The 22825-nt window shown below is 36.3% G+C and overlaps 1 protein-coding gene across 6 annotated transcripts in view; it reads right to left on the reverse strand.

The window, feature by feature from the left end:
- Window positions 1–22825, reverse strand: part of EXOC6 (exocyst complex component 6) — a 318511-nt gene that overhangs the window by 143408 nt on the left and 152278 nt on the right. For 4 of the 6 annotated variants that reach the window (XM_060034465.1, XM_060034466.1, XM_060034468.1 and 1 more), the window contains exons 2-5: window positions 7868–8039; window positions 6543–6590; window positions 6363–6453; window positions 3395–3440 (exon numbers count right to left, since the gene is read on the reverse strand). In XM_060034465.1, coding sequence (XP_059890448.1) covers window positions 3395–3440; window positions 6363–6453; window positions 6543–6590; window positions 7868–7999 — 317 coding nt within the window. In that variant the 5' untranslated portion in view covers window positions 8000–8039. Of the gene's footprint in view, window positions 1–3394; window positions 3441–6362; window positions 6454–6542; window positions 6591–7867; window positions 8040–9375; window positions 9506–22703; window positions 22724–22825 lie in introns of those variants that run through there. The other 2 variants (XM_060034467.1, XM_060034463.1) reach the window with 2 other exon arrangements.

Consider the following 22825-nt stretch of genomic DNA (forward strand, 5'->3'; position numbering starts at 1 on the left):
TCGGTGCCCCTGAGGACAGGGAGATCAGGAGAGGCAGGTGGGAGGGACTCTCCGGAAGGAGTGGGAGAGGGGCAGAGGGCGATCGCCTGGCCCACTGGGCCCGGGGAGCCTGCTGAGCTCCCAAGCCTGTCCCCCACCTCCAAAACCCCATCCAGGCCACGCCGGTCCTGGGGGCATAGGAGGGAGGCTGGGGAGATCAGGAGAGGCAGCTGGGAGGGGCCCTCCAGGACGGAGGAGCAGGAGAGGAGAGGAGGGTGTTTGCGCCGACCACTGGAGCCCAGGAAGCCTGCTAGGCTCCCAGGTGAGGTCCCCCGCCCTCTGAGACCAGGGGTGGGGGGCACGCCTGGTAACCTTCTGTTCCTTGAGCCTAAGCCCCACCCCCCACAGCCCCCAGGGCCTTTTCCAGACCTGTGGGTCCAGAGCATTGGCCCCACCCACCGCCCATCGCCCTTGCTTAGGCCCCGCCCTCCACATCCCAGGCCTCACTCCGCCCCCCCCTTTTTTTCCTTTTCCCTCCTCTTTTTTACTATTGTGGTACTGATGTACCTTCCGGTTGTTGATTCATCTATATTTTTATTTTTACATTCTTTCTAACATATCTGTTAGTTTCCTAGTCTTATTTTATTTTTTACTTTGTTATTGTTCTTTTTTTTTTGCCACCCCACGGGGCTTGCAGGATCTTGGTTCGCGAGCCCGGGGTTGGGAAGAAGCTCCTGCAGTGGGAGCTCCGAGTCCCAACCACTGGACTAACAGAGACCTTGGTACATCCAACCTGACTTAAAACACTGATATCTGTGTGACAAAAAATAATTTTTTTAAAGAAGAAAAAGAGGGACTTCCCTGGTGGTGCAGTGGTTAAGAGTCCGCCTGCCAATGCAGGGGACACGGGTTCGATCCCTGATCCAGGAAGATCCCACATGCCAGGGAGTAACTGAGCCCATGTGCCACGACTACTGAGCCTGCGCTGTAGAGCCCACGAGCCACAACTACTGAGCCCACATGCCACAACTGCTGAAGCCCGTGTGCCTAGAGCCCGTGCTCCACAAGAGAAGCCACCACAATGAGAAGCCCGCGCACTGCAACAAAGAGTAGCCCCCGCTCGCTGCAACTAGAGAAAGTCCGCACACAGCAACGAAGACCCAATGCAGCCAAAAATAAATAAATTTATAAAACTAAAAAAAAGTTTTAAAAATAAACTCACTTAAAAACAAAAGTAGGTTCACGTAGTACCCAGCACAATGGAAGTAAACAGACCCACCCACATCAAAGCTCACACCAGGAAATTACAGACCACAGATGACAAAGAGAAGATGCTAAAAGAGAGAAAATGTGAGTCACAAACTATGGATGAGAAACCAGAATGACTTCAAACTTGTCAATGGCAAACGTGGAAGCTGGAGGGCATGAAAGATAGGGTGTGTGTGTGTGTGTGTGTGTGTGTGTGTGTGTGTGTGTGTGTTATATAATAAGGCTACCTAGCATGCAGATGCAGATCTTAGTTTCTAAATACCATTACTCACTAAAAGGAGCTGTACTTTGGAGGACGGCTCCAGATCTAGGGCAAGAAAAGCACAACATGAGTCTGGAACATCTTACTCATTGTATGATAAGCAAGAAAGCACTCAAAGACAAATGAGGACACAGGAACTGGCTTAAGGGGTTCCCCTAGCCAAACTGGGGACAATTTGTGCATCAAAAAGAATAAAGAGAATTACAGATTATAACTCATTTATTTTTTAAAAATCTGTGAGTCCATAGTGATAATCAGAAAAACAGCTAAAAAGAGGAAAAGTTCTTTACATAAAAAAGTCAGCTAATAAATGTTAAAGGAATGATAGAAGTATAAAAATCACCATTTTGTAACCCCAATGTGATACATGACTAAAATAAAAATCCTAAAACCACTGGGTGAAAGACTGTCAAGAAACAGGACTCAAAATATCACCCCCCACAGATTACATATTAATTGCAAAGAGAAAAATATACCTTTTCTTAAGAGATCTGATAGCCATCCCCTTAAACAAATGATCAAATTTAGGATAACCTAGATATAATCTGATAGCATATACCTTCTGATGTCATACACAATACCACTTATGTTGTACTCATGCCAAAAACATGTAATCTGCATCTAATCATGAGAGAATGATCAAACAAATCCAAGATGCCCTGGTGTACAAGACAACTAACCTTTTCTTTGTTTTTCATGAAAAACAAAGAAAAGTGGGAAGACTATTCCAGATTACAGGGACAAAAAATACATACTAACCAATATTTCAGGAAGGAAAAGAAGATATAAGACATTTTGGGGACAACTGGGTAAATTTAGATATAAATATTAGATTATGAAATATCTGAAGAAATATATAATGCTCCAAGCTTAAAAATAGAGAAGTAATAGTAAAAGTTAGTTATTTAATGACATAAATGTAAATACCAAAATAATTTCTTAAAAGAGGTAAAGGTTTTTGCCCCTAGGAAGGAGGAATGGTGAATGGCAAAAAGGGAAGGTGATGTCTGTTTTTTTTTTTTTTTGCAACAAACACACAGAACTATTAACTATTATTGTACTTAAAATATGAGGATGTACAACTTTGATAGATAAAATACAATAAATTAATAATATACACATAAAATAAAAGATGCCTTCAGAATAGATTATGGCTCATGTATTAGTTAGGAACAAAATCATTCTACTAATTAGTACCAATTGGTAAAGACCAATAAAATTCAATGTAAAGCACTATGAAGCAGGACATATACAAATCTGAGTATAGATTTGCATATACTGCAATGTGATAATTAAGCAGTTATTAATAAACAAGAAGAAATGATTATTTCCCTATTTCAAACACATCTCGTTCTGATTTTTCTATGTAATTTAAAAGGGTTCATCTTTAAAACATTTTAAACATAATTACATCTAATGCTCCTACAGCAATTCATAAACTACTTTAAATCACTTTATCTTTCATCTGTCATGTATTCATATGTATTATAAAAGAGAACATGAACTACACTAGCCCAGATTGTCAAAATGTAACTACCCACGCTTTGCTTTCACAAAGTATACACTTAGCCTTTGATTGTGTGCAACGTTAACGTGTTGTTAAGTTAATCAATATTTTTTCATTCCTGTTCAGTTGTCTATTTGTTCTTCATCAATATTATCAATCTCTGATATCAATTACAAAGGACAAGGATCCACAAGTAAATGGCTAAGAACTGCTTTACTGAATGATCCTGATGGGCAAATTGCATTAACAAAGAATAGTTAAACACAGAAAAGCAAAACTTCAGATGATTCACTATAATTTACAGTAATTTTACCTATGCTCTCAGTAATAGGAAAAAAAACTCTTATTAAAAATAATTAGGAAAGAAAACAACTCACCTTTTTGCACTCATCTGTTCTTTCAGCTTACTGTACATTTCCAGCACTGCATTAAAAAATATAACTTATTTTAGCTTTCAAAATAAAAAAAATTTTTGAGAGATGAAAATAAAGCAGAGAAGAACATATAAATTCAGTAATTTTCTCCATACCTTGATTTAGGCTTATATTTTCAAATAAAATTTTATACTTCAATTAAATTAAAACATTTTAATTTCTACATATATTGAACATTATATTATATAAATTAATACATTATATTGAACTGGGAACACTTGTACATGCTGACAACTATAACTGAGACATCAACCTAGTAACAATTATCCTAATCAGAAACTTACTACTATCTCTTCCTGCAGTGGAAGTGGAAGTTTGTATTTTAGTTATTTGAGAGAGAAAGTTGAGCAACAGTGAGATTAATTGATTTTGATTCAATATACCAAATAAAATAATGCAACTGTGTTACAGCTCATTAAACAAAATTTTACACCGAACGCACAGAGAAAGAAAAAACTCAAAAGTTTACAGCGGAGAGTAAATTATAATAAAGGCATAAATAAACATAACAAAGTATCTATATTTGTTTTATCGTTTCCATCAAAGGCTCAGAAATACAATTATTCAATAAAATTGTTATAAGCTTCAGCAAGAAGACACACTGCCACCAAAAAGGTTTTAATGCAACAATGTAGATTACCATTCATCCTTAGTAAAATTTCAAAGTATAAAGTAGGTAAATTACTGTTAGATCATCAAGTCAGCTCACATTTTCCTAGACAAGAGAGATAGACACATTTTTTTTTTCAGATTTTTTACAGTCTTATGGCTACTCCCTAGGGGTCTTCAGGTTCACAAAAGATATTGTTTAACTGCCTGAAAAACCATAAAAACTGCAATGGTGGCTATAATGAACCAGTCCTAACTCTGCAGACCCTATATATATCTCTATCAAAGTCCCTTTATTGCTATGCAATATATCTCACATTTTCCAATCAAAGCATTACAGTGAACACATAACCTAGGAAAGAGCCTAAAAAACTGCTGCTACAAGTATAAACTTTCTTTGAAGTCTCCTGTTTTAACCCAACAATTCGTGTAAATTTCACAACTACCTTATATTATTTCCATATTGTTTTCATATAAAAATAATGCTTTCCTCAAAAATAATTAATTAACTAATACACCAGGAAAATGCATTGTTTACCCTGTGACTTCTTATATCCTCCCATACTCCTCTTAACCTAAGGAGGAGTTAGGCAGTTGTACAGTAATGGCTTTCTTGACTTTATTCACATTAGATGGTGGGACCCTTCAGAGCTGGGACTATATCATTTTCAACTTCATATTTCCAATATCTACCATAATGCCTGACACAAAAAAGTAGGTATGGGGCTTCCCTGGTGGCGCAGTGGTTGAGAGTCCGCCTGCCGATGCAGGGGACACGGGTTCGTGCTCCGGTCTGGGAAGATCCCACATGCCGCGGAGGGGCTGGGCCCGTGAGCCATGGCCGCTGAGCCTGCGCGTCCGGAGCCTGTGCTCCGCAACGGGAGAGGCCACAACAGTGAGAGGCCCGCGTACAGCAAACAAACAAACAAAAAAAGTAGGTATGAGTGTATAATTAGATAGAAGGATAGATGGAGGAAAGGAGGTAGTAGTTCTGGATGTGGCTGTTAATAACACAATGTCGACATGAACTCAGATTTCCTGTCCAGCCTTGACAGCAAAGACAGTAGCAGTAAAAAAAAATCTAGCTTCTACTTCCCTTTATTTCTCTATTTCAAATAGCCCACTAGGGTTGAATAAGCTGAATTTACTCTTTCTTATTCCATCAGTACCCAATTTTTTAGGCTTATTACCATTCAGGGACAAAGCATTCAAACCTAGAGTGTGTTCATGACTATTTCAGTGTATCTGATGGTGACAAAGAAGTATTATTAAGCATTACTATAAGGAAATAGGTTTCTCAACCCTAAAACCTAACATAATAAGCAGACATTTTATTTACTAAAAGTTAATGTGCACATATCCCTGGTCCATTAGAAATTAAGATGAGCAGAATTTCAGTGATTCTAAAACAAAAAAGAAAAGCTTTATTCTCACAAGTCAGAAAACAATTTTTTTAGCTAATAAAATATTCTAACAGTTTATATAATTTGTAGTCTAAGCTAAATTTACATTATATAAATATTATACAAAGCACCTTATTCTATTGCCCTGGATATGGAGGTTCAGGTTCCTTCCAAAAAAAAAAAAAAAAGTTAAAAATGGGACACTGAGATTTAGCTTACTATATTAAAAAAGGATGTCATATACCTGTTTCCTTTTGTTTGAACAGGGTATATCCAGGTAAAGAAAGTACTGGTTAGTTTCTTCAGAATTTATTTGATGTCCCAGGAATATGTGAGCCCTAACAGAGACACCAGAAACTCAGAAACCTAAAAAGTCAGTCTTCCCAAAATATAAGAGGAAAGGCAAGACCGAAAAAGGGAAAAGATCTAGCACTTTTGGATGTTTTCTTATTAGCAAAATGAAATTGTGACCAAAGGCAAACCTGCTTAAGTGACAAAAAGAAAACAATGGAACACTAAAGGTAAAAAAATTAGGCAAATTAGGAAAATGAAAGAAAATGTAATCAAAAGACACTCTCTCCATGGGAAAGTATTCTGAGGGGAAAAAAGGCAGGGGGTGGTTTGGGGAGGGACAAAGGGCAAACTAGGCAGAAAGGAAATGGAAAGGTAGGGGTTGTTCTAGGAGACTGATGTGACAGATCATCAAATAGGGGCCTTATAATAAGGAAAACCATGAAAATTCAGGGAATAAAGTAGATAAGAAAGAATACCATGGGCTCTGGGGGGCGGGGACAATCACCAAGTAATCTGTAATACCTATAATGAATAATGACTATACACTACCATTAAATTACAATTTCACCAAGCTGAACGTTACATTATAGACAAGTTTAACTTACCTGGAAGGCATAACTGCAATTTTTCTATTACAGTTGTAATATTCCTCTGCTGAATTCTACATCGAATAATATCTTCTGTTTGGACTATCACCTTAAAAAGAAGAAATGTCCATATTTTAAAATGAACAGTTAAATTGCATCCACATATTGAATACTCAAAAAAATGTATCATTTTCTCACCTCCTTTCCAGCATCTTGAAATCTTCGGTTGGTATCAGTAACTTGCACCTTAAAAATAATTTCACCTTAGTTAGACAAATACGCATAAAACTGCCCTGATGTAACTGCTCACCCTTGTAATCAGATCATGCTTCATGAGAAACTTAGAACAAAGAAATGCAAATTCAAATTAACTCTACAGCTTGAACTTGAACTTTTGATTGAAAAGGGCTTTTGTTAACTTCAATTACTTATGACAGTTCTTTTTAACAGATTCTGTGGCAAACTTCTCAAATTTAATCCAGATTTTTGAACTTTACTTGCTTCTCTAAGTCTGTAAAACAATTCAAATCACTGACCCAGTTGACCACTGGTCCCTTTTTGATAACTTCAATGAGGTCTATGTGCCATTCATTGTCTGTAGGAAATAGTGATTGCATTTTATGGTAATTAAACATTCATACTTTGCTGAATGCAAACACTGGGTGGTTGATTAACATCAAACACGGAAATCTCAATCCACAGCAACATTTTAATGCTGCAGGTGCAGGCAAAGCTCAACCTCAAATTTTCCCACATATTAAGTGACTCATTAGGTCATCATAGTAAGGAAGCACATTCTGGTTTATTAAAAATCTCATTAATTTCTGAACAAAGATGCTCAGTGACCTCATTGATGCTGTATTTGGTCTCTTGTTATCTGAATATCCTTTATATAATGGTTTTCTAATCATAACCTCTGGTGAACCAGGGTCATTCTGTCTGCTAAGCTCTCCAAATGTAAAGAAAGATAAATAGGACAATTCTTATAACTAAATATTTTGTATTCTGACAGAACAAATCCAGGTCTCATTTAATAAATAATGTTTTTGCTGTGTGGCAGAAAATGTAGACCAATTTTCCTTAAGAAAACTACACATTGCTATTAAACTAAGAAAAAAAACAATTTCACTATAATTAAATAACTTTGAGAACACAATCATTTATAGTAAGTTTTTAGAAGTTTTCAGAAGATAGCTTTTTATCAATATTGTACTAATCGTCACTTTAGAACTCTAAAACTCCAAATGAGGCCTTTCATTGTGTGAATTTTTTGAGTTCAATTCCCTGCATGGAAAGAAATCCTGTTAAGTCAATGCATTACTTGGTTTACAAAAAAAAAAAAAAAAAAAAGAGATTACTCCTGTCATTAGCATGACAACTGTATTAATAGAGCATTCCCAAATATGTACACTAATCCACTTCTTAAAAATAGTGCATTTAATAATGATTTGTAAATATGCACTATAAACTAATACTTGAGTAATTTGAGAGCAAAGGTAAACAGAATTTTAACTATTTCTTACCTTCAGTTTTTCTGCATCAGTCCTTACTTTAAGGAGTTCTGTAATAGCATCTACAAAACCCTGATGATGAAAATTACACATCTTTTCAATTTCCTTGTCATGATTACGGATACAAGCATCTAACTTTTCCATAAACTTCTTGTGTGCATTTGGTTGGTCATCATACACAGACCTGTATATATACAAAAAGAAAGCTAACATTAACTTCCCAGTTCACCAAAATTTACTCTTTATTAAGCCCAATCTCTGCAAGAGCTGATATCTTAAAATAAAATCTCTGAAGAAACTAGGTTGATAGTACTGACATTAATAGAAATAATTTGGGTGGAAAATACTTAATTTCTTTTTGAACATGTTAATATTTAAAGAGCCATAGCCCTCTAGATATATCACTAGGCATCTGGAAATAAAAGTTTGAGATTCAGGAGATGAAGTCTTCAAACATACTAGTGCTCAAAAAAGAATCACTAAGTGAATGATGAAGGAATGAATGAACAAACTACTGATTTCTACAGCATTTACTATGTGTCAGGACATATTCTGAGTGCTTTATATATTAACTCTTTAATCCTCATAACAAGCCTGTAACGTAGTATTGTTATTACCCTTGCTAATTTACAGATAAGTTACAGATTATGTAACTGTCATAAATTCCACAACTAGCAAGTGACAGCTGGTTGCTAGTTGTGGAATGAACATGAATATGGGATATGAATCCTGGTAATCTGGCTCCAGAGTTCATATTCCCAAGTACAAGGCCATACTGCAATCACCCCAATGTTCTCTAAACATGACGTTTGCACTCCTACTGTATTTTAGCTCCTGCTGGCTCCACATTGAGGGACTTCCCCATCCACCATGAAGGAAAGGATTAACCTTGCCCAAAAAAAGGTTTGGCCCTTGCTCCCAACTCCTCGGCGGTTAGCCTTTGGAATGTCCTGCCTGATAGATGCCTTTGTTTACTTGGGCGCCTTGGGCAATGCCAAATAGTCTAAGCTAACAATGTGACTTACAATGTGATTTACAGTTGATGGGGGCATGGAACCACATGGTATGAGCTCTGGAGGGGCTGAAGATTAAGGTCAGCAACTCAGGCAGTCAGCTGTGCCTATGGGACCAACCCCCAGTAAAAGACACCATGGCTTGGGAGAGCTTCCCTGGTTAGTAATACTCCATGACTGTTACCATGCATCATTGCTGGGGGAAATAAGTGCTGTCCACATGACTCCAGCAGGAAAGGACAATTGGAAGCTCCCTGCTGGAACTCTCCTAAATCCTGCCTGATGTGCCTTCTCCTGTTGTTAATTTTAATCTGTATCTTTTTAAAAATTATTATTTTATTTATTTATTTAGGCTGCACTGGGCTTTTGTTGCAGTGCGCGGGCTTCTCTAGTTGCGGAACACAGGCTTAGTTGCAGTATGTGGGATCTTAGTTCCCCAACCAGGGATCAAATCCTGGGCCCCCTGAGTTGGGAGCACGGAGTGTGAACCACTGGACCATACTGAACCTGAAAGCAGTCTTGGGGACCTCCCAAAAGTGTGTGCCCCCATCTGTTGCCCATGGTTTGAGGTTCAGTTCAAGTCCCATTTCCTCCAGCAGGCCTTTTTCAATCATTTCCATGCCAAGTAATCTTTTCATCTGTAGGACAGACAAAAAGTCAGTCTGCTCACTCTGACACATTATATACAAATATTTCTTTACATTATAACTTAAATGTTTCAAGTATATGTCATATATTGTGTTTCTCCACAAAGACCATAAGCTTCTTGAGGGCAGCCTCCATGTGGCAGATTTTTAGTGAGTACCTATTATAACACTAGACACAGCAATATAAGGTTGCAATCATTAAGAACTTGGGCCTTCAAGAGCTAAGCTAGAACTAGGCTCTGATCTTGGATATCGTCTCTTTTCTACCTATACTGTCTCTAGATCTCACCTAGACTTGGAGTTTTAAATTCCATAAACACTCTCACACGTCCCAAATTTATATTTCTAGGCCTGACCTCTCCCTTGAACTTCAAACTCATGCATCACTCCAACTGGATATCTGATAAGCATCTCAAATATGTCCAAAATGAATTCCTATCTTCTTCCCCAAACCCTGGTCCTCCCACAGCCTTCCCTCATCTTAGTAAACTCCATTATTCTAGTTGTTCAGGCAAAAAAACCTTGAAATCATCCCTGACTATTCTCTTCTCTCACCTCCCCACCAAAACAATCCAGCCACATCTCACTACCTCCACTGGTATCACCCTGCACTACGCCAACAACGTGTCTTGCCTAGATTATTGCCAACAGTTCCCTAACCAGTCTCCTTGATTCCACCCTTGTTTCCCTTCAGTCTGTTCTCAACAAAGTAGACAAAATAATCCCACTAAAATATAAGTCAGACCCCATGTCTCTCTTCTGCTCAAAACCCTATTTTTCTTACAGCAGCCTATAAAGCCCTACATAATTCTGCCCCATATTATCACAATTACCTCACTTCCTAATACTTTATTTATTCCACGCCAGCAACACTGGCCTCCTTGTGGTTCCTGAAACCCACCAAGCACATTCCTGTCCTATGCTTCGCACATGCTGTTTCCTCTAGCTGGATCACATTTCTCACACATGGCTGTCTCCCTCTCCTCCTTCAGGTTTTTGGGTCTCCTTCTTGATGAAGCCCTTTCTGGCCACAATATCCACATTATAAACACACATACACACACACACACACACACACACAATTCCTTTTCCTGCTTTTTTTTTTTTCTAAAATAAAGGAATTTACTTTGTCACTGCATCACTCTTACCACTATTGAATATACTCTCTATTTCACACTTTTATTTTCTGTCTTTGCTCACTGGAATGTAAGTTGCAGGAGGGCAGAGAGTTTTTGTCTGTTTTGTTCCCTGTTGTACACCCAGCCCTAGAATACAGCCTATCATGTAGCAGGTGGTCAGTAAATAATTGATAGATGGACAGATGGATGGATGGAATCAAAAAGGACACTTACTAGCTGTTCAACCTCAGCTAAGCCATCCAACTTCTCTAAAACCAAATTCTCTCAACAATAAAATAGGGATTTAAAAAGTATCTACATCAGAGTGTTACGAGGATTAAGTTATAGTAAACATACGAAAAACTCTTAGCACAGTAACTGACACATAGTAAGTGTTCAATATACACTGGCTACTATCATAGTATGTACATAAGAGACATCCAAATCCTTGTTAAATAAGTGAACCATCTGCTGAATAATTAAGTACTGGCTGCAAATATCAAGTAGCTAACACTCAATTACCCATGCTGTAGGAGTTGACTACCCCTAATACCTGACAATTGTATAGGGACTTTTATAATCTTTACAACTAATGTTGCATTTATTTCTTACACCACACCATAGAAAATATCATTGCCTCCTTTTTACAAATGAGGAAACAGGCATAGAAATGGTAAATGAGTTAGTTGCCCAGCGTCACCTAGTTAGTGAGTGACTGAGGCAGTACCAGAATTCCCATCTCATGCTTTTCCTATAATTAACACATATAGCTAACAAGAACTCTTAGTTAAACAAACAACATTATACCAAAGGAAAATTTGTGTGCAAGAGGAAATTTATTTAACTGACCCTGGTGTGCTATAAACAAATTTTTATTTCATAATTGTGAACAAGTGTTATATTTCTTTAAGTAATGTATATATATGCATTTCTAAGATCATTTTTTACATATTTTAATAAAAGTTTGATATTTATCTGGCTCTTAAAATACCAGGTAGTAAACAGAAAATACCAAAAGAACCTGCTCTTTTTTTTTCTTTTCTATTACTCTTGTAGCATTGTAGCAAAAAACTAGCAAGAGGTATTTCAGGACTGCCCTACTACAGTGTCACTCCAAAGGAAAGTTTGACTCCTTTTGTGAGTGCAAAGGCAATACTGTTATCTCTTTAAAAAATAACACTGACATATAAATAAAAAGAAGAGAAACAATAGTTATTTCCCAGAAGTCTATTTTATTTTAGAAAGTTCTTAAAGTCCAAACCTTAGTGTGCCTTTCCAATTTATTCTCTAGAGCTTTAAAAACTACTCCTGCTTTATAGCGCTTCAGAACACTGCCAGTGCAGCTATCATAGCATCTATTTATATATATACACACATATATAAGGATATAATACATATATTACAGCATATATATTAAAACATATAATAGCAGTGTAACTATTATAGCAGGTGAACACCTTTTTTTCTATTGATGTTATTAGTATGGAGAAAAACAATATCATGACATACGTATTTCCCACCATCCATTAACAGAAAACCAAAGCCTGAAATGGGTGAACTACTTACATTCCATGCCTTCTGCTATTAAAATAGAAAGGTAAGTCCCAATATAGGAAATAAAAATAACATTAAAGAATTAGTACTGTGAATGAGAAGGAAGAGTAGGTCTTGATCTGCCTACTGATAAGTCTCTCCTGACCCTTGGTAACCATCTGCCATTCCAGTCCTGAGTACAAGTTGCACTCCAAGCTGATACAACCACTTGTCAACCACAATCCATATCAACGAGATCATTCTGAGCAGAGTACACAGAAATGAAGTTGAGATAAAGAAATGTTCTAAATCACAGAAATGAATTACATTTAAACAAAGTATTGAAGGATGACCTGGCAAGTGCCAGAATCCAAAATTCACCAAATGATAGAATATTCTAGGGTCCTGAAAAGAACCCTAGAAAGTACATAGTTCTGCCTTTCTTAATTTAATAGATGCAACACAAATCTAAAAGCCAAATCCAAGCACTCAAAAAAGGCATTAATCACGACATGTAGTCGATTTAACCCTCTACCCACTCTTATGAAAAGTAAAGTAAAAAATAATTACTCTAAAAATTTGCCAATAAAGCCAATAACAAATAGCTAAGTGAACAGAGAGAGGCAGGAAGGGATAAAAGGTGGGTATGTATAGAACACTGGAAAAAGGAAGAAAAGAAGAGCAATTCTTATCCCAAGAATTTTTGCATAGCAAGAATTATCAATCTTCTCTCTGAAGGAATCTATGCTTAATTATAGAGATGATCTGGTGACAAGGTGGAGGGAGACGTTTATGGAGAGAAGCAGAGAAGATGAGCACTCCCTGTCGACAATTCCCCAGAGACTTAGTGGACTAAAGAGGAGTCATATTCTGCTGCTTCTGGCTTAATGTAATAAAGACTACAAAAAAAACAGTAACACACGACCAAGTACTCACTATTAGGTGATTTACATGCATTATCTCATTAGTATTCACTACAGCTTAATGATGTAGATACTGTTAGCATCCCAATCTACAAATGTAGTTTGGGAAGATTAAGACTTTAAGTCCAAAGTCACAGAGTAGTGGGACCAAGATTTAACCCCAGGTCTACCTAGCTCCAAAGCCAGTGCTCTTAACCATTATTTTAGACAGCCTCTCCAATCAGAAATGGTGATAAGCAGCATGAGAATGCAGAGAAGTTACCAGCATAGCAACTAACCAGATCACCTTTGAAGATCAACAATTGAGAATGACTCAGTAGGGAATCCCTGATGTGCACTGTTGCACCCATCAGGTGAAATCATCCAACGAACAGAAAAAGGGGATGAGAACTGAGGCATAGCTAATTGTTAGGCAGTATTAAATTACAAACGCAAGAAAATAAGGAGGAACAAAGTATGAAGCAGAGAAAACTGAGGGCCCGGTACTCAGCTAACCTCAGCTGACGGGACTCTGAAAAATCTATTTTTCTTTTTCCTTTTTATGTCTTTGAATGATAATCATTATTCTTTGAAATTCTGACTTGCAGGGCAAGAAAGGAAATACCATTCAGCACTATTCATTCCTTGAATCCTAAGTTGGTTAACAGTTGTATCCATCTAATTAGTGTGCCAGATATATTGCTGTTCTAAATGTTCAAGCAATATACAATGTTACTGAAAATAATTTTTTCTTCTTTCAAAATGTCCCCAGGATTTTATAATGTCTGTTGGCAAGCCTAATCAAGTTTCTATAAATAAATACACACAGATATGACAAAACCAGAAAGAGTGAACATTAGAAAGTCGGTAAATTTTCCACTACCCACATCCACTGTGGGTGCAACTTAGTGCTCCATATATAGATAATGACTTCAATATAAGAGTCCAGTCAGCACTTCCAAAAGCTTAGCACAATAAAACCTTACTTCTGGCAAAATTTAATGCTAATCAGACAAAACTCAGATGCAAATCAATTTTAAAAGAAGAGATGACTTTAAAACTTCGTGAAGAAAAACAAAGATGGACTACGCTACACTATGATTTTATTTACATATTTTAACTTTAGCAACTAGGAATGCATAAAAGCATTCCTGTATGTCTTAAAAAATGTTTATGTCTTAAGAGCATAGCAAAAAAAAATTTTAGGTACACACTTTCTATCTTCATTATATCTAATCTTCCACAGCAATGCAAAGTACAGAAATATGAGTTATCTCACAGTATATGATCATCTGATATATCAGGCTTATAGGATGTAAACAAGTAAATGTGCTTTCTGAAATGCCTCTTGAATTGTATGCACAGGGCTCCACCTAGTGGTAATAAAGTAAATATAAAAAAACTAAGATGTCATTTAAATGTTAAAATTGGTTCTTTGAAAATTAATGCTTTTATCATCAAATCAAATGTCTTAATGGAGGCACTCAGGCTACTTCGATATTTTAGACAGATGCTACGTTCTGTTAATAATATTAATAATTTACTAATCTTAGGAAAACATCTTTCTGAAGGAAAACAAACATTCACAAGATACTATGTGAAAAAGAACTCTCTTCTTATTACTGGCAACATTAGGATTTTTTTGTCAAAAAGCATATAATACCCATACACTATTTTCAGTATCTTTTTCTTTCATTGTATCTTCATTGTAAAAAGAAATTCCATCATAATAACTCTAAAGAAAATAAAATCTGTTTCCTGAGAAATTATTTTTTAAATTTTCTTTTACTAAAATACTTGTATCAGCTACTTCTGACCTCCACTGTATGCTTTTTAATATCATTTTCTACTTTTTCAAACATTAACCACATTTCTTTCACCAGTTCCTCAAATGACACATTTACCTTAATTCTGTACTTCTAGTAATAAAAAATTGTGTTTGCATCCATTTGAGCATTCTATATTCTTCCAGTCCATAGGCATTTTTCTATTCTCTCACCAAAGTTTCTAATGGCTTATCAAACTTAATTTCTAAAATATTAATTTTATATTTCCAATAATTAGTATTCAAGATTTGGTATTTCATATTAATGAGATTATTTATGATACTTTTTCAGCAATTTCATACTTGTATTGAATGCTTTTCATGTTCTAAGTACCAATCATACTGATTAGTACTAAAATTTTGGTTACTAACTATAAAAATATACTTTTCTAATATTAAACATATTTATGACAATTAACCACCCTAGGATTATCAGCTTTTGAAAAATTTAACATTCCTAAAAATGCTGCTATGAAAACAATGTTAAACGTAACACAGAAAAAGTGATCAGAAGTTTTCAAAAAGCTATGAAAACCATCGTATCCAATACAAATTACTTGCTATCAATCTCAAAAATAGTTTTTAAAACAGGTTTTCGGTATATCAATAAATTTGGTAAATTCAGCAAACTGGTCATGCAACAAACCAGTCATTTGGCAAGTAATTTAAGGCCAAGATTTGAAAATATTTCCTTAAATAGAAGCACATGAATTGCTAGTTTAAGTTCTTTCAGAACAGGATATATGTAAGCCCCAAGTATAAAAGGGCAGTTACACACCAGTGAGACGCTACTTTGTCTCATCAGCAGTTCTCTGTGCCTACTGTATGGATCCTGGAAACTAGGAGAAGCTACACTGAGATACTCTAACTGCTCCTACCCTAAGTGACCACTTGGTTTTTGTATCCTAGGCTATGTAAATTGGAAATGTAATCTAATTTTTCAGTGGAGCAGTGTCTTTAATACCAGTTTATAACCCACTTGAAAACCTGCAGCTAGAATCAGAAATGGGACTTGAAACACTGCAACTCTCTTCAGCAGCCTTTAGATACATTTATGGTGTCCCAAATTCCAGTAACATCCATATGAGAAACAATAAGCTAAAATATTCAAAGACAGCAAATGAGTTCTCATTGGGGAGAAAAGCCCCTTTTACATAAGGTCACATGATTTGGAATTCTTTTTTTTTTAAACAATGAATAGCAAAGACACCATTTCCCTTCCTTAAATACACAAAAGGACTGCTCAAAGTACCACTCCATCTTGGGGAAAAAAATAAATTTATATTACAGTAATTTAGCAATTTAGAACAGCAAGAAAGAAAATAGTCAATATAAGGTGTCATGTTAAATGTTAGTATTCCTAACATTTTCCATTTCATCAAATACATCAAACATGAATAACAAATTCCCATAACTTTCCCTGCTTCTCTGTAATCCAGGTGCAAATAAGAAGTGAAATAGCTCCAAAGCATTAACAGCAGGATAAAGAGAAAGGAGAATTCTTTCCAACAATATTCATTAAGTACCAACCATGTACAACAGAAACTGAAAATTAAGCACAAAAGACAGGCGTATGCACAGGTAACTTTAATACAGAGGATGGCTGCTCCCTAAATCATTAAAATTTATCTGTGCTGAGCCTAACTCTTCAAGGAGGCAAGAAAGTAAATGAAGTTTTATAACACAGGTCCAAAATTCTCTGACACACCTTCCCTTTCCTTTGAATTTGGACAGGCTTATGACTGCTTCAACCAATGGAATATAACTTAAATAATAGTATGTGACTTCAGAAGCTAGAAAAAAAAGCCATGCAGCTTCCACACAGAGGTCTTTAGATACTCATTCTGGGGAAAACCATCCATCACGTAAGAATCTAACAATCCTAAAAATGACATGCTGAAGAGGCCACATGTGGGCGCTCCCAAATGACAGCACATCATCTGCCAGCAATGTGAGTGAGCCACCGTGGCTGTCTAGTCCAGGTGAGCCTCAGCTGATTTTAGCCCAAGCAGCAACCAGTATCTGACTGCAGTCGCATGAAAGACCCCAAGCCACAACTGTCCAGCAGAATCCTTCCCAAACCTCTGAAAAAGGTTTCTAAGTACATGAACAAATTGTTTGGACATCTGCTTAAAATATTTAAAATCGAATTAAATTTAAATCTTTTCCAGAATAATTCTTTTTTTCACTATTTCTTTTTCCCTTTTGGCACTAATCCTTTTTGGCACTGTCCTTAACTTCCTTTTTGACCCCAGGATGCTCTTCCCCACAATATGCCTCAATCTTAAACTTCCTTCAGAATTCACCTCAAGATAGTTCCTTTGGGATACTTTCATGAATAGCTATATTGAATAATGAATTCCCCATTACCTAGAATTTTCCCAGCTCTGTTACATACAGTCTATAATACACTATCTTTTTTTTTTTTTTTTTTTTTTTTGCGGTATGTGGGCCTCTCACTGTTGTGGCCTCTCCCGTTGTGGAGCACAGGCTCCAGACGCGCAGGCTCAACGGCCATGGCTCATGGGCCTAGCCACTCTGCGGCATGTGGGATCTTCCCAGACCAGGGCACGAACCCGTGTCCCCTGCATCAGCAGGCAGACTCTCAACCACTGCGCCACCAGGGAAGCCCAATAATACACTATCTTTTATTTATTTGTATAACACATCAAATTTATTCTCCAATTACTTAGTGTATGTTTTATCTTCTAAATTCCTTGAGAACTGAAGGTGTCTTCAGTCCACAAATGCTGTGAGGATGCAAAGAACTGTAAATCTTAATAAAGAGAAAAGGTTCACTAGAGGGCACTCTTCACCAAAAAGTAATCTCTAGAAATCCAAATATTTTTCTTTTACGATTGTATCAAAATACGGTGTGCATCTATCTCATACTCAACCTAATTAACAACTAAGTACTGTGAAATCAAAATAAAAATATTTCCTCCTTTTTTAAATCTGCTTTATGATGTTATCTACTGCTTTAATATAATGGTTAAAAACAGCAGAACAACAAAAACAGACATACAAATCAATGGAACAAAATAGAGAGGCAAAAAATAAACCCACACACCTACAGTCAATTAATCTACGATAAAGGAGGCAAGAATATACAACGGAGAAAAGACAAGCAAGTAGTGTTGGGAAAGCTGGACAGCTGCATGTAAATCAATGAAATTAAAACACTCCCTCACACCATATATAAAAATAAACTCCAAATGGTTTAAAGATCTAACTATAAGACATGATATCATAAATCTCCTAGAAGAGAACATAGGCAAAACATTCTCAGACTTAAAACGTAGCAATACTTTCTTGGATCAATCTCTCAAGTCAAAAGAAATGAGTAAATATAAACAAGTGGGACCTAATCAAACTTAAAAGCTTCTGCACAGCCAAGGAAACCATTAACAAAATGAAAAGACAGGGCTTCCCTGGCGGCGCAGTGGTTGATGCAGGGGACACGGGTTCGTGCCCCAGTCCAGGAAGATCCCACTTGCCGTGGAGCGGCTGGGCCTGTGAGCCATGGCCGCTGAGCCTGCGCGTCCGGAGCCTGTGCTACGCAACGGGAGAGGCCACAACAGTGAGAGGCCCGCGTATCGCAAAAAAAAAAAAAAAAAAGTCAGCTGTAAATGCATTTCATTCTAACTCTGAAAGAAAGGATTCCAAAATTATTCATTTAAAAAATAAATATACATTAATATATATTAATTTAATTTTTATAATGTGTTTTTCAAAAGACACTTTGCCAAATAAGTGTAATTCAGAAATAGTGTGGAAGAAAAACGAAAGATGGTTACCCTGATACAAGGCTGATCCTAACTCCCACTATTCATCCTGACCACACAGTCCACTTCTGCTGGTCATTTCAGAGCTCAGCAGAAAAAACGGACAAAAAACACGAAGTTGAGAAGAGCAATTCTGTGTCCATTCAAAAGCAGAATATAATTAACAAAATAAAAAATAAAAATAATCTTTTACATTTGTACTGGTGCTTTGCAATCCACAAAGCAGTTCTGCATACATCATTGCATCTGATACCAAGAACCCGAGGGAAGTGGACAGGGCAACTGGTTTTATCTCTGCCTCACAGATGAAGGAAATGAGGCTCAGAGAAGTTAAAGGATTTGCTCAACAGCACGTGTCTACAAAAGGCCAGAGCCAGGTCTACAATCCAAGTCTTGAACTCACACGGACTGTTAGAGAATATTGCATGAAAAAAGGTAAAAGGAACTCACTGCAAAAAATCACCAAACACTCAGTTGCTGAAATTCTTTACCTTAAATATGTCAGTAACATGTTCATTACTCAATTCCAGAGCATCTTTCTTATTACTATGGCAATGCCTCCATTAATGAATTCTCTCAAAATTAAGCTCCTTTAAAATGAAGTTGGCAATACTCAAACATCAACAACACACACACACTCACTCACAAACCACACAAAGAATAGTTGCCTGCCTTCACATTCAGGCATGACAAAAACAGAAAACAAAACAACAAACAAACCATTGTACATGGATTCTATTAGGCCCGGTCTACCAAATTGAAAATAACTAGCCCTTCTAGTAAGAAAGGCTAAAAGCAAATCTGATTTATGTTCTTTTTAACACAGGAATGAATGAATGAGGATAGGAATGATGAAAAAAGAGAAGGCAGGGAAAGATGGTATCTTGTTTTTTCCATCATTTAGAATTGAAAAAGGGCCTGAAGAGGGTACAAAGGTCAGTGATTTTTCTTGCATCAAGCAACCCCCAGTCCTGGAGAGAATAAACCAGAGACTGGCCTTACTAAAACTACTGGAGGCCTGTATCTTGTAACTGCAGAGCTGCAGAGGAATAAGGGACCTATATCTGACCTAGTACAAGTTCAAGATACAGGACCCTCCCTCCCTGAGTATAATTCTGGTCACATTCCTCACTGATCCAATCTTAATGTAAACCTTCCCACCTTTTTAAGTTAAAATATAATAATGTTTTTATATTGCAGCTTTCATTATCTGATACTCTAAATCAGAAGGCAAAGCATCATGACTAAGAGTACAGGCTCAGAAGCCAAATGGCCTATGTTCATGTCTAGCTCACCACTTACTGACTGCCTAGGGCAAATGACCTAATCTATTTCTACCTCAGTTTCTTCATCTGCAAAATGAGTACCTCATTTGCTTCTTATGAAGATTAAATAAAATAACACATATAAGTGTTTAAAACAGTGGCATATAGTAAATATTCAACAGATGTTAGCTATTACCTATTATTTCCTACATGATTATTTTCACTTCCAGGAACCAAGATTCTAAGAAATTATTTTAGAGTTCATATCACCGTTCACAGAATTTCACAAAAAATAAGAACCACCTAAATGTGCAACAACAGGAAATAATCAAATAGAGAAAATAGGTTGAAAATTATATATAATGTAATTTAACTTCATTTAACAAATATTTAACAAAGATCAACATTTAAAATGTTGAATATCATAACTTCAATAAATAAATATTTGTTGTTTCTAACATAAAAAATGACTAGAATTTTGATTATCCGTAAGCAGTAGGGAAAAAAGTGATTTTTTTCCCTCCTCTCTATTCTATATATTCTTCAAGTTTTCTATAATGAAGGTTCTTGTTTTTCATTAATTCAGTTCAAAAAGTATTTAATATGAGTCTGTTGTACCCATGGCATTATGCTACGTAACACAGTTGGAACTAATCAGAGATGCATGACAATAATAAGCTTCATGGACTATTACATTAGGCCTGCATTTAAGATATTTACTTAAAATATACAGGGAATTTCCTGGTGGTCCAGTGGTTAGGACTCAGCACTTTCACTACATGGCCCAGGTTCAATCCCTGGTTGAAGAACTAAGATCCTGCAAGCCGCACAGTACAACGAAAAAAAAAAAAAAAAAAAGAAAAGAAAATATATATCCTAAGTCATACAACTAAATAACACTGTGTAGCATTTTTAAAAATCCATGCTATAAGATTTCAGACACAGAAAATACACATATATGTATATGTGTGCATATATTTATTTATTTGTTTATTTATCCACATAGAATGCAGTCTTCTAAGATGCCAAGATTTCATAGAGGAAATAGGACCTAAGAAAGGAATTCAGTGACAGGTAATACTTGAGTAGGTGGAGAAATAAGGAGGAGGGAATTCAATCATGGTAAACACAGCCAGGAAGGAACATAGTATTGTGAAAAAGACAATTAAACTGTCTAACTGACCTGAAGGATACCTGTTGTAAGTAGAGAGAATTCTATCATAACTCTTAGAGTAGTTATTCTTAACCTTTATCTGGGCAGTGGCCAGGGAGTGGCAAGACTCTTCTCTGTGATTTTAATAAAAGTTATAGATCTTCTCCCCAGAAAAGTGCACAAACACAACGGTAATATATTCTTTGTCTCTGAAAACTGTTCACAAGGCTGAACGAGTAGTACAGCCCCTTCCAACCACAGTACGTTGCACCAGAGGTGTACAACTGACCCGAGCTGGTTCAATTAGACACATTCTTTCAGGAATTTTGAAGTGGAATTCAGAAATAGCCAGCTCTATGTGCCTGACTGACATATCGAAGCTGTAGGTAGTCATCCTCAAGTGCAGAGAGAAGCAGAGAAAGCCAGACCTAGAAAATGAAGACAGAATGAAGCATGGAGAAACAGAAAGAAATATGGTCTTCTACTTCTTTGTTCCAGTCTTTTGAGAAGTATGACTTTTGTGAGATACCCAGTAACTTTCATTTTTTTCCTTAAGTTAATTCAAGTAGGTTTGGTACTTACAACTAAAACAAACAAACAAAAAATCCTTAACTAAGACATACATGCACGCACGCACACACGCACACAACACACACACACACAATTTTACAATTATAAGGAGTTGACAAACTCCCTTATCTGATCAATACATTAAAGTACGTCTTCCCAAATGAATAAGTTATAGGCATACCACAACAGTGATCAGCTCAACCCTCATTCTAACTTTCTGTTTGTGCCATGATATAAAAAATGCTGGGAAGAATTACCACAAAATAATCCAGAAATAAAGGCATAGTTTAAACAGACGCTTGAGGAAAAGTAAATGTCAAACAGGTCTCTAGAATAATAATAATAAACAGTAATAATACAATGCCATCTAGCTTTTACACAACACTTTTAACTTCTTCAAAACAACCACAATATTGTACAGCCAAGTAAAGAACTCAGGATAAGTGTCCTAAAATACCAGTGTTGGATATCTAAACCAAGTAGGTATCTTGTAGCTGCAGAGTAACTGAGAGTGTCTAGCAACTCTAGGAATGTATAAACACAGAAATGTATAAACACAACATTTAATTTCTTTCATTACAAAATGCTGAAAAAGATTTCTTGTTAACAAAATATTCACTCTTTTCCCATGAAATATTTCATCTAGTTTGCCACTTGCATTCTTAGAATGCTTTAGTAAATAATGCCCAGGTGTTTCCTCTAATTCAATTGAAGATATTCTGTCAAACAATATTTCAATGATAGAGTTGACATGCCCTAATTTTTTTAAAAAATGGATATGATCATATCTTAAAGGATCATACAACCTATCAAAGCATCAAGATCAAGCAAAGGCAAAAAAGCAAAAGATGATTTTCTCCACATTTCTGATGTTATATTTTACTTGCCTTGTTTTCCTCTATGTACAATTTCTCAGCCTCGTTCTCAAGAATAGTATCCTATTTCCATGCATAGGAAAGAGCCTAGTGCAGTCTGTTAGTTTACATTACTTCCTATAACTAGGATTGACATTCTGTAATACCAACATTAACACTCACTGAAATTCTGGTTAACAACACAGCACAAAGATGACCGTTAATGGACATCCTCTATGGTGAAATGTGAATTAATAATCAGCTAACAGAGATTTGCAATAGACTTCCTCCTTCCTGTTTTTACA

The sequence above is a fragment of the Delphinus delphis genome, chromosome 16 (assembly GCF_949987515.2).
Source record: "Delphinus delphis chromosome 16, mDelDel1.2, whole genome shotgun sequence".
Classification (NCBI taxonomy): domain Eukaryota; kingdom Metazoa; phylum Chordata; class Mammalia; order Artiodactyla; family Delphinidae; genus Delphinus; species Delphinus delphis.